At 36.7% G+C, this 13623-nt stretch overlaps 1 protein-coding gene across 5 annotated transcripts in view; it reads left to right on the forward strand.

The window, feature by feature from the left end:
• LOC124613896 (inositol polyphosphate-4-phosphatase type I A) overlaps positions 1-13623 on the forward strand; it is a 261219-nt gene that overhangs the window by 22017 nt on the left and 225579 nt on the right. For 2 of the 5 annotated variants that reach the window (XM_047142639.1, XM_047142641.1), the window contains exons 3-4: positions 9302-9373; positions 10413-10568. In XM_047142639.1, coding sequence (XP_046998595.1) covers positions 9302-9373; positions 10413-10568 — 228 coding nt within the window. Of the gene's footprint in view, positions 1-1142; positions 1204-9143; positions 9374-10412; positions 10569-13623 lie in introns of all 5 variants that reach the window. The other 3 variants (XM_047142644.1, XM_047142643.1, XM_047142642.1) reach the window with 3 other exon arrangements.

Below are 13623 nucleotides of genomic sequence, written 5' to 3' on the forward strand. Positions count from 1 at the left end.
ACTTGTACTGTGTCCAGCATTAACGTCCGATGACTGTGCCCAGCATTAGCGTCTGATGTTAGTTCTGCCACAGTATAGTGCCTGTATTGTTTTATCATTCTGCCCAACTTCCAACATTTGACATATGTGATGAGGAAATTTATTTTATTTTATTTATTTATTTTTTGTAAGGGCACAAGCAAATGTATAGATCTCCATAACTACTATAATTGATTCATCTATGCTTTGCACAGGATTTGATAGCATAATTCAGTTCATTCATTTCCCTTGACTCCAAAGAGTTTAGGATTATCATGTTCTGAAATTGTGAGTTAGGCACAAGGCTTACTTTCATATATACTCATTGGTGTGTGACACACAGAAACAAGCAATAGTCAGTGGGTAACCTCTTAGGAGATACTTCTCAGTGGACTATTATAGCTGATGATTATACATACTGTTCTTAGTGTTTCCAGTCAATCTGTTCAATTATCATCTGACTGGAAAATGCATGGTGTGCCATGTCATAACCATTTATGATAACTATCCTGGGTGGTGGTTTAAGAGATGTTTTCATATAGCAAAACTGCTTAGATTTTCAAAAATATATTTTAAGATGCTTCGTTGTGCCTTGAATCTGGTTTATCACTAGCTAATATTTTTGAGACCTCATGGAATGCAAGGTTTCTTCAGTTCCTTGAGAAGGAACTGCAGATTTTTGTGCCAGTGGTTACATTTGTGCCACCAAGTATTGTTTCAAAGTAAACGGATTACTAGTACAAACAACATTTAAAGACAGTCATTGTGTTACATTGTGGGTAAAAAGTGATACTTCAAGAATTTAGATGTACTGTGAATGAATAGAAGGAAACAGGAGTTTAGTGTACAATTTTGCAAATCAGAACATATTACTAGGAGAACTTAAGATGAATGGAACAGGCCTTACAAGTGACAGTAGTTGTTCTTGTTGCTTTTTTAACTATTAAAAACCATATATTACATGTGATACCCACATATCTTTCAGTAACAGTGCAAGCGGGAAGCAGGAATCATCCTATAATAAATCTATCTGCTTTGTAATGGCAGCTACTTCATCTATTTTTTTTTTAAATTTTTTTTTTAAGACAAAGATCTATCAGAGCAAACATTGTGTCCCTTTCCAGTCTAAATGCTGTGAAGGTGCTGTGAAACCTCTTGCCTTGCCTTTATGAAGTCAGTGTGTTGGTAAGAGCTAAAAGTTCCATTCGTAACTTACAGTTGCATGAGTGATTAATTGTAGACAAGGACTGGGTGATTTTGCCGTGGTATTTGGTATATTAACAATTTTACATCCGTAATACTGTGGGTTAGTGTAATAGAGAAGTTAATGATTTATGCTAGAAGGGTAACAAAATTTTTGAACATTTTTTGCTGGCTAATTCCAGTAACAGTAATGTGTCTTTTTTGTTAATTGTTATTAATATTTTAGCATACAACCACTAATATTAGGAATATAATCCACAGCAATGCATTTCAGGAGTCAATGCACTTTAAAACCACTTAAATATAAAAGCAGGTAAAAGTGTTTGGACATTACATCCTCCTCTTACTATAAAAACAGCATTACCTGCGCACTGCTGACACACTACTCGGCGGCAGAAGGCTAACTGTGTAGATGTAGATGTAAAAACAGCATTACCAGATTCCCTGCTCCACTTATCAATGTTACTGCATATAGCACAAAGTGTTGCTTCTGTAAGGTGCTAAACACTCGTCACATCAGCTGCCTCTTCATGCATCATTAGTTTGTAAACACACGTACAGGTCTGACAGGTGTGACCGGTGTTTATCGCCTTACAGAAGCAACACTTTTGGAGGATGTGCAGTAATACGGATAAGCAGAACAGTGAATCTGGTGTTGCCATTTTTATAGTGAGCCAAGGACTTCATGTCTGAATAATTTTATTTGTTTTTATATTTTGACCTTAAGTGCTCTTGAAGTTCATTTTACATAGGATTAACTTAGACAGCCGATGACAGGAGCTGGACTCCTGAAACACACTGCTAGTCAGTTACGTTCCTGATATTAATGGTTGTATGCTAAAATATTTATGATGATTACCCTAAAAAGTGCTCCCTCTGGCCCTTAAGATGGAAAATAGTAGAATGTGTCTTTTTTAATTTTTTTATTTTATGTTATTTTTTCATGGTTTACACAAAGTGGTATTAATAATCTTTTATTAGAACTAGTTTCAGTATTGCACCATCTTTGCAGTATGAAAAGATTTCAATTACTGACATGGAAAACCATATGGTAGGCCCTACATATAAGATCATTACAGCTGCGCACACGCAGAAAGGCAGCAAGTGTCTCTTCACAGAAGGGGGTGTGACCTATTAGAACAACAGGTGATAACTGCAATTTACAGTTGTCTACTGTTTTAATAGGTCACAAACACTTATGTGTTAAAACACTTAGTGCCTTTTTGTTTGTGAGTAATTTTAATGGTTTTGTATGTTCATGGTTTCCTGTGTCAGTAATTGATATGACATATGAGAACTATTAATCTTTTTGTACCAAGATGATTGGTACAATACTGAAACCAGTTACAATAAAAGAATATTAATACAGCTCTGTCTTGTATTTCAAAAAATAATAAATTCTATTATACCGCAAGAGGTACTTTAAAACACCACGGAACAGATGTAATGTGTAAAATTATTATGTAAAATTTCCTCTTTTTGCATCGAACCCATACAAGAAAGCGTGTATAAATGTGTTGCCCAGTATGCGAAGGGATATGGAAAAAAAGTATTCAGCATATTTAAATGTTAATGAATTTTAGTATACAGTCTCTTCTTTATTATGCTTTTAACATACAATCTAATGACTGTTACTGTATTTCACACAATATTTTCCCAAATTGTTTGATGTATATGACTAGTGACTTTTTATTGTCTTTTTTTGTCAAAATGTTCTTTTTTTGCTACATGAAGCCATAAGCGAAATAACAATAACAGCAATGCTCTCCTTAATGTTAAGTGGCCCATGCACTTTTGAAAGATCACTGTAGACTATATTTATACAAACAGTGGAAAGTCCAGGTTGAAATAACAATAATATTAGGAAAAGGATAGTGATACTCACCTCGTAGAGGAGGTGTTGAGTTCCAGGTATGTGTAGTGAAAAGACTGCCAAACATTTAGGCTTTCGAACAAAAAATTCTTTGAAAATTGCCGAAGGAGGACAGGGGTCAGAGACAGTGGTCATTTGTGTATGAATTGTGCTTGTGTAAATGTTACATGTGTTGTCTACTTTAGAAGAAAGCCTTTTCCCCGAAAGCTTAAATGTTTAGCAATCTTTTCATAGTGCCTGTCTGTGGTTCAGAGCCTCCTCTATGTGATGAGTAGCTATCTAACCTTTTTGTAATAGTGTTACTGTATTTATACTATATATGTGACAGGCTATTTCATGCATTTAGGACATTTCATATCAGATTTATGAATTGCATTTGATTGAATTTGTCTTATGGAACGTCTATTTGTTACAGCATGAAGTAATGAAAATTCTGAGTGTAGTTCAAATTTTATGACAAAAGATGATGATTATTCCCCATATATGAAGCCACTAACTAATATTATTGTGATGTACAAATGTAGTAATTTGCATGATAACTGTTATTAAAGATTTTTGCATGCATAATAAGCATTTGAGGTAATACTGCCTGTAATAGAATTTGTGTTAAAAGTACAATTCCTGTCCTTAGCTGCCTGTGGTTAATTATGCAGAAATTGTATTGAAATGAAAGAATGATTGTAGCATTTTTTTATTTTTTATGCAGACTCATTAGCTTGCTTGTAATACAAAAGAAACGTAACAGCTTATAAAAAAATTACATAATCAAGTGTGGTGTGACTGACATACTCGGAAAACAAAATTCTTTTGGGATGTCCTTTCCACCATCTGGAGATAATAAGTCTAGGATAAACAAAAAGCATGGAAGAGTGACTCTTCCATGTGTTGTTATACATATTTACATCTACATCTAAACTCTGCAAACCACCATGAGGTGCATGACAGAGGGTAAATATCAGACATTTTGTGTTGGCTTGTCTTGTGCATACCACAGAAGTGAATAAAACTGACACAAGACATTGCTGTGGTTTGAAAATTCAGAACTGTATAACAAAAACAGGAAACATTAACAGCTGTTGACAGTATTCATAAACTGAAATATACCAATATAATTTGTGGGATAATTCACAGGTTTATGTTCCAGAATTTTGCATGATGATAAACATTTTAGTAAAGCAGAGAAAAGAGCGTCATTAAGTAATGAAATTGAGGACCATTCTACAGCTCCGAATTTATCAGTGAAAATATTATTTTTATTTTCAGGGGGGTAAATATTGTTTGTACATTTTTTACTTTATACTTTGGATTTCCCATTGTTAAATAGATCTAACAGTTTGTAAAGTAAGTGTTAGTATCCAAAACATTCAAAGTATATACCTTGCTAAGTTGCCTTGTTAAAAGATTCTGTGTAAGTGATCTATAAACTGTTTTCACCAAGACAAATTTTTTTAAAATTCCTAAAACGTAAACCACGGCATTAATAACAAGAAAAAATTCAGATGCATTTCTAACAATGGGTAACAGGAAATAAGCAAACTGGAGATGGATAACTGTGTATCATTCAGCAAGCTGGCATGATGGTAACACAGGACTCTCATCTGAAAGGATTAGAGCTCAGTTTCCACATCAGAAGCCCTGCTATAGGTTTCTCAAGATTGCTTGAGGCAAGTGTTGAGATGGTATCTTTGAATAGAAAGCAGCTGATTTTCTTTCCTATCCCTCTCCAAATCAAGTTTTGTGCTCCATTTCGAATGACCTTGTCATTGATGGGATTTTAAACCCTAATCATTCAGTTGCCAGTCTTGACATTTCATTTTGAAAATGTTCCAGTGAAGACACACTGCAGATTGTTGTGTATCTTGTGTGTGTGTGTGTGTGTGTGTGTGTGTGTGTGTGTGTGTGTGCGCGCGCGCGCGCAATTACCTGCAGTTTTTTTCCTTCTTTGAAGCATCTTCAAAATGAAATACAATGTAGAACAATCAGCTACACCCAGAAAAGAAATTCTCATGTAATTCACCAATTCCCCTAAAGATAAGGGTGTAAGCTCTTGGAATTAAATGTGTTGTTGAAGTGAATGAAACTGACTGACATAAATAATTGTTCCAATTTGTCTTTTATGTTCATAATCATCCTTTGTGCCTTTCAAGTAAGTGTGTTTACAACAGGGTACGTAACCATAAATTTAAATTACCATTACAATAATTTTGTTTTGACAATGAAGTCCTTAAACCACTTCAGATAACCATATTACACTCTTTTACCTTTTAATATTAACTAATTTTTAGTCAGAGAAAATTTATGCTGAAAAAGTAACTACTCACTTAAAGTGCTGAAACCAAAATGTTATTACTGTATCAAGTACAAATTATTGTATGTAAACTCAAAAAGTGTCAGTCATAGAGTTTCACCTTTTTAATTGAAAAATGGAAATGTCGTGTGGCTAGGGCCTCCCGTCGGGTAGACCATTCGCCTGGTGGAGGTCTTTCGATTTGACGCCACTTCGGCGACCTGCGCGTCGATTTAATTGAGAAAAACATAGAACCATTTACTGAGCAAGCAAACAACTTGGTGATCTCCTGTCCAAATCATAGGGGAGCTCCAAATAGATCACGTCAAGATCTCTGGGAGAAACAATCCAGAAATTATGAATGTTAAAGATAGAAAAGACATGATTGTGGCCTCAGATCGCCACATGTCAATAACAGAATTCAAGCTGATCCCCAAAAGGTCCTGAAACAAATCATGCCTTTTTGATAATGATAAACTTTGACCGAAAAGGCTAGACCAAGTGATTGCAACTGTAATAATGCCGAAAGGTGCCCTATTGAGGTGACCAAAGAAGTTGCAGAAGTCAAAAGAAACAAAAAATATGCCTGCTGGAATGACACTTGCAAATCAGTCCCCAAGGAGAAGCTGACTGCATGGAAACAGTATTATGCAAAAAAATGGGAAACTTATTAGGAAACCTACAAAATCCAAAAGGCCCAAACAGCTAGAGTAATCACAGCTGAGAAAAGTTAATATGAAAAGCCACCAGTTGAAAAGATAGACTAAAATCTTTTGAGAAATGAAACCAGAGAGTATTATAGAACCTGTAAATACGAACTCATGGGCTATAAGTTGCCATCATTATGGTTTCTGCGGGAGAACACTACATTAGTGACTTCAGATTAGGAAAATTGTAACATTCCAGCAGATTATATTAAAATAACTATGGAACTGTTATAAACCAAAAACCCCAGTTGAGATCAGCAGACACATTCTCTGGTGCCCAGAGTAGAGTACATCTAACAAAGACAAAACACAGTGTCACATCGCCCATCTCAAAAATAATAAAGCAGCTGGAGAATGCTCAATAGTTGCAGAACTGAGGGAATCTTGCAATGGGGGAAAGAGAGAGAGAGAGAGAGAGAGAGAGAGAGAGAGAGAGAGAGGAAGGGAAGGAGGGAGGGAGGAAACTACCCAAAAACTGCAAAACAGCCCTAATATCCATTGCACCATAAAGGTGGCATGAAAAGCACCTACCACTATAGAGGAACATATCTGCCACCAAGAACCAACCCAATTCTGCATTCGGGAGGACGACGGTTCAATCCCACGTCCGGCCATCCTGAGTTAGGTTTTCCGTGATTTCCCTAAATCGCTCCAGGCAAATTCCGGGATGGTTCCTTTCAAAGGGCACGACCGACTTCCTTCCCCGTCCTTCCCTAATCCGATGAGACCAATGACCTTGCTGTCTGGTCTCCTTCCCCAAACAACCAACCAACCCAATTCTCTCACTTTGTTCTGGAGCATTTAGAAGCCCAAGTCAAACACAAAATAGGGGAATACCCAAGGGGCTTCAGGAGAGGTTGTTCAATTGCCAAAGAGATCCACAATCTCAAAAGCATCATCAGATATTGTACTCTAAGGTCTAGGCAGTATGTGTCTGTTTTTGTGGACTTCAAGAAAGGCTACAATTCAGTAGACCATGAAGGCTTGTTAAGCACGCTTAATGAATTTAGGGCTGGCCTTAAACTTAGAGTGTTAATTAGAGCCACCCTGGTTAGGATGCCTTTCAGATAAATTGAGATAAAAACAGACGTCAGAAAGGCAATGGGCTGTCTCAAATGCTTTTCAGCTGTGTTTGTGAAAAATTTGTTAGGACATGTCCAACAAGATAGATGGAAACAGAGTATAGAATTGGAACTAAATCCAAGGGAATCAGATCAATATGAAAAGGGGGCTGAGCAAGGATGCATGTAAGGAACGAATGTATAAACTTGAAATTGCCTATCAGATGTCTTGCATGATGTACAACAAAAAATGCATTCCACAAAATGCTAAGATACATCAATATGAAATGGTTCTGAAGCCAGTAATTATGTACGAGACCAAAACCCTTTCTATGAATTTAAATAAAGGTGTCCTCAAGAAATTGGAGAAAGAAAGAGTGCAGAATCATTAGGGCAGTCACGGACTCCAGTTAGAAGAATGATAACCACCAAAGAAGATCAAACTAGAAAGTTTATGATAAAATAAAAAAAATAAAAATTCAATCTCAATCTGCAAACAATGTGTTCAATTTTATGACCACCTCAAATGAAAGGATGGGAACAGTTTGCCCAAGAAAACCTTTCCCATTTTTATATTCAGACACCAAAACCACCATACCCTGGTATAGTAATGCCAAAGAAGACCTCAGCCTCCTACAAATCAGATCAAAAGATGCTTGTGACAGGGATGTCTTCCATAAGTATCTAGTGATGAATGAATGGGCTACACTGAGGTGAACAACTGAAAGAAGAGGCGGTGCACTTTGGATGGAGGAGTGGAAGCAAGCCCACTCACAAAGAATGCAGAAAATGTGGGCTTCAAAGAAAGCAAATTTTGCTGCCAAATGTTACATTATTATTATTATTATTATTATTATTATTATTCTCCAGATGGGATAAGGGAGCAAAGCTGTGGCAGGCTTTGGTTAAGCAAGTTACATTCACTCTGCTGATATTATTTAGCACAGCCATTACTTGCAAACAGAAAAACAGGTCAAAAGAAGCAGATCCTATTAGAGCTGATGCGCAAGCTGTCAACCAACCTATTTGTGTAGGAAAGACCAGTAGTCACTGTGAATAGTCACAGACATAGCCCACACCATCAGCACAACATCATGCTAAGTGCCTGCTTTGGAAAATATTGAGAACTTGAAGATATTGAAACTTGTTCCACTATTTCATTGATGGTATATTTTTCAACATTTGCTAAACCTTGCTAACCACCTGTTCCTGAATTAATAATCCACGTCTAGTTTTTCTTCTCTCTTACTTAGCCTTCCCCTCTCTCTCTATTTGACATTTGAACTCTCTCCTCACTTCTATAGCTGTTATTTAATTATATATTATCTTAAATTTCAACTGTCTTGACACAGGGTTTGTGGTGAAACACTGCAAATACTATATAAGAAAACACCTTTCTTTTTCTTTTAAGTTGTATGTCTGCAACTCAGAGTCAGATAGTTTCTGTTTCAATAGATGGAAACTGTGCAGGCACTCACCTCTAAGTGGTGTCTCCAATTTCTGCTCATAACTCCATTTTAGATTTACACCGGTTCTTGTTGGTAATTTAACAGTTGGGTGATATTTCTTAGAGAGATGGGAATTCTTTTAATGTTGCAGAGACATTGAGCTAATATTTATGTATGACTGGTTCAATAAAGACTATGATAAAATGCTGGCATAATAAAAACTGTAGGATCTCAGCTGTGCATGTGTCCTTCACTGGACAGTTGCTAATAATGTGATACTTGCTGATAATGTAACCAAAATTATTATAAATGTGTAAAAGATACTTAATTTGTTTCTGTTTTAAATATTATTTAATAAATTGTGTGGAAAACTGAGAGATTTCTGCTTACAGATGTTGTACATATTTTTATACTGAAATTCATATAGCTATTTCAGAAACATATAACCAGATAAATTAAACTATAATTGTTATGGTTTTATTAATTTCATTTTAATATAGTTAATTGTTTGCTGTCTTGGTCTTTCCTCCACTGTTCAATATTCAGGTCATCTTCATGTTATTTAAATAACATGGTGAAGGAATGAATAATCTGTATTTGGTTGATTGGTTTACTAAACTCTTGCATATCCCTGGAAAAGAGAAGACTCATGTCAAATACTTTTTAAAGAACAGTTAGATTCTTGGGTCTTGTAAACTTTCCAGGGAAAGACAACAAAAGAGGGAAAAGATCAAAGAGTCTTCGAGAACTGAGCTGCTATAGTGGACCAAGCAAAGGTACTGGCAAAATAATAAGCACAAATAAGTCACTAGCACTTACTTTGGATTTCCCAGTTGGATTACACTAATTCGCTTATGTTGCAGGTTTAAGAGGAAGTCATTGGCATAGTTGGGTGCTTTCGGTAATAATCTTAGTGGTACATTGTATGTGCTATTCTGAATATTCCAAAGAGCATAGAGGGCTTGTTATTTCTCTATATACAGTGCTCTTCTTGTCTTTTGAACTACATTGGTGGGAGAAGGAAATGGAAACTTATGCTTTATCTGTGGCTTTCACATATGACAATTCTACCTTTCCATAGAGAGAGCCTATATGCCAATGACATTAACACACTTTACACACTGCACATGAAAACTAAATTTTCTGGTGTAATGGCTTTTCTTTCCTGTTCACTTGTTAATAATTTACTCTATTTCTAAGTAAGGAGCTTTTTGTGTCATAATGCATGCTCACTGTTCCGCAAAAATTTTTAATTTTCAGTTTTTTGTTATTAAGGAATATTCTTGAGCATCTAGTTTTCTTTCTGTGTTGTAAAGAATTTCAGAAGACCTATTGCAAAGATTTAATGACATAGCTTTTGCACATAGCATATTTATAAATGACAGTCTGTTATCAGGGTAGAGTGATGATTTAAATGAATTTATATTAAGTGCTTTTTAAAGTCACTATGACTTTGTTCTTGCATGTATTTAAGTCTTTAGTTTGATTTAGAAGCAGCTAAAAGTGTTATAAGACCATAGCAAGGATTTTTCTTCTTTAATGTAGGTAATGCATGATTCTGAAGAAAACTGTTATTTGGGTACAGAAGCATTAGTTTCTAATTGTTTGTTTGTTTTCTTAATTAGCTTTCAACTTTTTTAAGTGTTAATACTGTGTATAAAGTATTTTTGTAAAGCATCACAATTTAAGTTCTTAAATTTTACTCTGAACTTTACTTCAGATGGCACTAGATTACTTAATTTTATGAGATAAGCATTACTTTTGTGGTACAAAATCTCATGAACTTGTAAAGTTTTAATGTGATGTTGTTAACAGTCAGCTTGGAACGCTGGTGTAGACTCCGTGGCAATCTTCTGTTTTACTTCAAATCCAGAGAACAGTGGTCCGAACCGCTTGGCGTTATAATTCTTGAACAGTGTTCCATAAAGGTTGATTCACCATCTGTTGAAGGGCCATATGGGTTCCACCTAGGTAAGTTATGCAGTCTCTCTCTCTCTCTCTCTCTCTCTCTCTCTCTCTCTCTGTCTCTGTCTCTCTCTCTCTCTCTGTGTGTGTGTGTGTGTGTGTGTGTGTGTGTGTGTGTGTGTAGTTGTTTGGTTCATATTCCATTAAATTGTTAAAATCGAAAAATAAATAAATAAATAAATAAAAAACAAAATGACCTTATTCAGAATAAAATTACAGTATAATCTTAAAAAATAAAGCAGACATCAAACTTGAGGGTTGAATACCTTGGCATTTCATGTGGCCTTATAATATTTTAGGTATCACTCCCTTCACCTACCACCTTGAGAAACACATCACAGTTTACACATTGTCTTCCAGAGAAGCAACTACTGAGTATTCTTACACAAGAGGAAGTTAATCTGCAATATTATAAGATAGTCTGCAGTATCCTAAGTGCTGGTTTTATTTTATAGCCACACAGCCAGTGTGTCAGGTGTATTGAGAAAAGCAGCATCTTAGGTGATGACAGTATTTGGAGCTTTTTGGGGGGGAAAAAATATCAGTGAAGAACAATAATGAGTAAGAAGCAAGGCCAAATCACCAACTTTGTCAAATGTTTAAATTACAATAGAAAAAATGTTACTATGGAACTATTGTGATATAGATTACACCAGAACTTTTTTCATATCTTGAGGAAACAGTCTTTACAACATAGCATAAAGCAGCTGCACAAATCTGAACAGCCTTCAAACTCGGACCATCACTGAGAACCTTTTCATAAAATGGAAATGGTGCTTCAACTGTGTCATCTGAGCTGTGTTATTGAGGTACTCACAGAGTCATCCTGCATCTGTTGTTTTGACAGATATACAAAAAAGGCTATGCATTAAAATCCCGTGCTTAAACTGGTTAATTAAGAAGGGACAGAATGGCTGGCCAGTACTTAGCTACAGGAGATGAAGTTACAGAACTGTCATTACACATTTAAAAGTAAAAATGCCAGTACTAACTGTTGGGGCTATATATCCCGACCTCGGTAAGGAAAGAGGGATGTGTTGTGGAAGAATAGAAAGTAGTGGTAGTTCAATTCACTCCCAGAACAGGATGAGGGAAAAGAAAGATTTGTTAAACAGAAATTTCAAGAGTCTCGAAGTATAGGGACAGCCCCATTACTCAAGTGTTTGGTGGAGCAGTGGCTACAGTGTTTGCTTGCAGTTGTTTGAAAGTACCCAGAGGGGAAGGCACCAAGCAGGCAATGTGTTTCATAGCAATTAATTATTCTTAGCACTTGTCATCAATGCAGCTACCGAGGTAAGAGGCACTCTGGAAAGTTTGCAGACTTCCAGGCTTGCAGGTGAAAAGCTCTCGGGTTTCCAGTCAGGTGGTAGTGTTAAAATACCATGACATTTTGATGAGTGCTGTACTCATTATCTTTCAGTGAAGTGTTGAGATATGCATATGCTATGATATTTATGCTGCTGGAGTGCACCCCTCCACCTGGCTACAGGTGGCCATGTACTGGTCAGCCAGTGGGGTGGAGGAGAGGGGGGGGGGGGGGGGCAGGATGAAGCTGCAGTGATGGAGGTAGCCGATGCTCCTTTTGGATCTCTGTGTCGGCATTCCGGATATGTCTTGTAAGTTGGATGGTGCTTGTTGCGCTCTGTCACATTCCTGTTAATGTTGGATTCTATGCCACACTTAGTTGGTGCCCTTTGTCTCTGTTGACAAGATTTTTGTGTACCCATATATCAGTGGATTCCTTTATGATGCTGTATCAGTTGCCTATTGCTTGACAAAGCACTTTGGTGCTCTGGAAGTCGAAGATGTGATCTTCCTGGAGGCTAGGCTTTGCTATTGCTGATTTTTTCCATCTGTCCGTTCCACATGGCTGATGTGTTCCTTGCAGAATTTTGAAATATAGTGCTGCATTTGCTCAATGTTTGGTCAACGGTATTCACATGCGATACTGTATATTTCTGGTACGTTCAGTTTTAGTGGGTCTTTCACACAGCTAAGCCACTCTTTTGTCTTTGGCAGTGGTCGGAAGACAGTTAAAATGTTGAATTTTTCGAGTGGAATGGGGCATGAAGGGTAGTGGGCACACTGCTAGGATAAATATTACAGCAGCCACATATCTTGATATTTTGCCAGAAGATGCTGAGTGTGACACTCATTAAAACATTGCAGTATTATAATACTGCCACCTGACTGAAAACCAGTGAGATCAATAACAGTAGATTCCGGGAGAGCCTACATTCACATTTCTTGGCTTACTGTTGGTGATATTTCATTTCAAAGAAGGGTCATCAGTTTTAGCATACATTATTAATAACTCACACAAGTTTTTCCCAGCATAATGGGAGGGTCTTAGCCCATCATTTGTTTCACTGTGTGCTTGATGTAGACTGAGCCAGCAATGGAGCTGAAATGAGATCGTGTCTGCATGCTGATCGTTTTATGGTCTTAGAGTAGACCATTTAAAATCAGTATTTCTAACATACACAGAAGGCTTTTGGTAACTCTTTGCCTTCGAAAAATGTGATTAGACACATGAGAAACTTGTGAAGACAAAAGTTGTCACAACAGCCAAGAGCAACTGCTTATCAAAACATCAGCTGCAGTATTGGGATCAGACTGGGAACAGTTCATAAGATCCTCGTTGAGGACCTTCAGATTGAAAAGATTTATAGTATTTGGATACAGCGCCTTTTAAATGCAGAGCTGAAATCTCTGGCTCTTGACTTCTGCCTATACATTCTAGAAAAATGTGATTCTGGATGATCAAAAGCTGTAGTTAATACAATAGTTGGTGCAACTTGGCTGTACCGATTCCGCTCTGAAACAATCATCACGTGTTTGGCTCGTCCCAGAAGCATCCTGTCTAGCAAATGTGGAAAGAGCATGAAGGGTGGGAAAAAGGTTGCTTTGCATTTGCTTGTGGCATCACTACTGTCATTGTAACAAGATAGTAACTTAAGATTGCTGTTCTGGAGTTTACCTGCACATACACTTAAGTGTGCGGAAATGAGGAATATTCAAAATAAGGTACGTACAGGCTGTTGTTTTATCATGATAATAT

The sequence above is a fragment of the Schistocerca americana genome, chromosome 4 (assembly GCF_021461395.2).
Source record: "Schistocerca americana isolate TAMUIC-IGC-003095 chromosome 4, iqSchAmer2.1, whole genome shotgun sequence".
NCBI classification, from domain to species: Eukaryota; Metazoa; Arthropoda; class Insecta; order Orthoptera; family Acrididae; genus Schistocerca; species Schistocerca americana.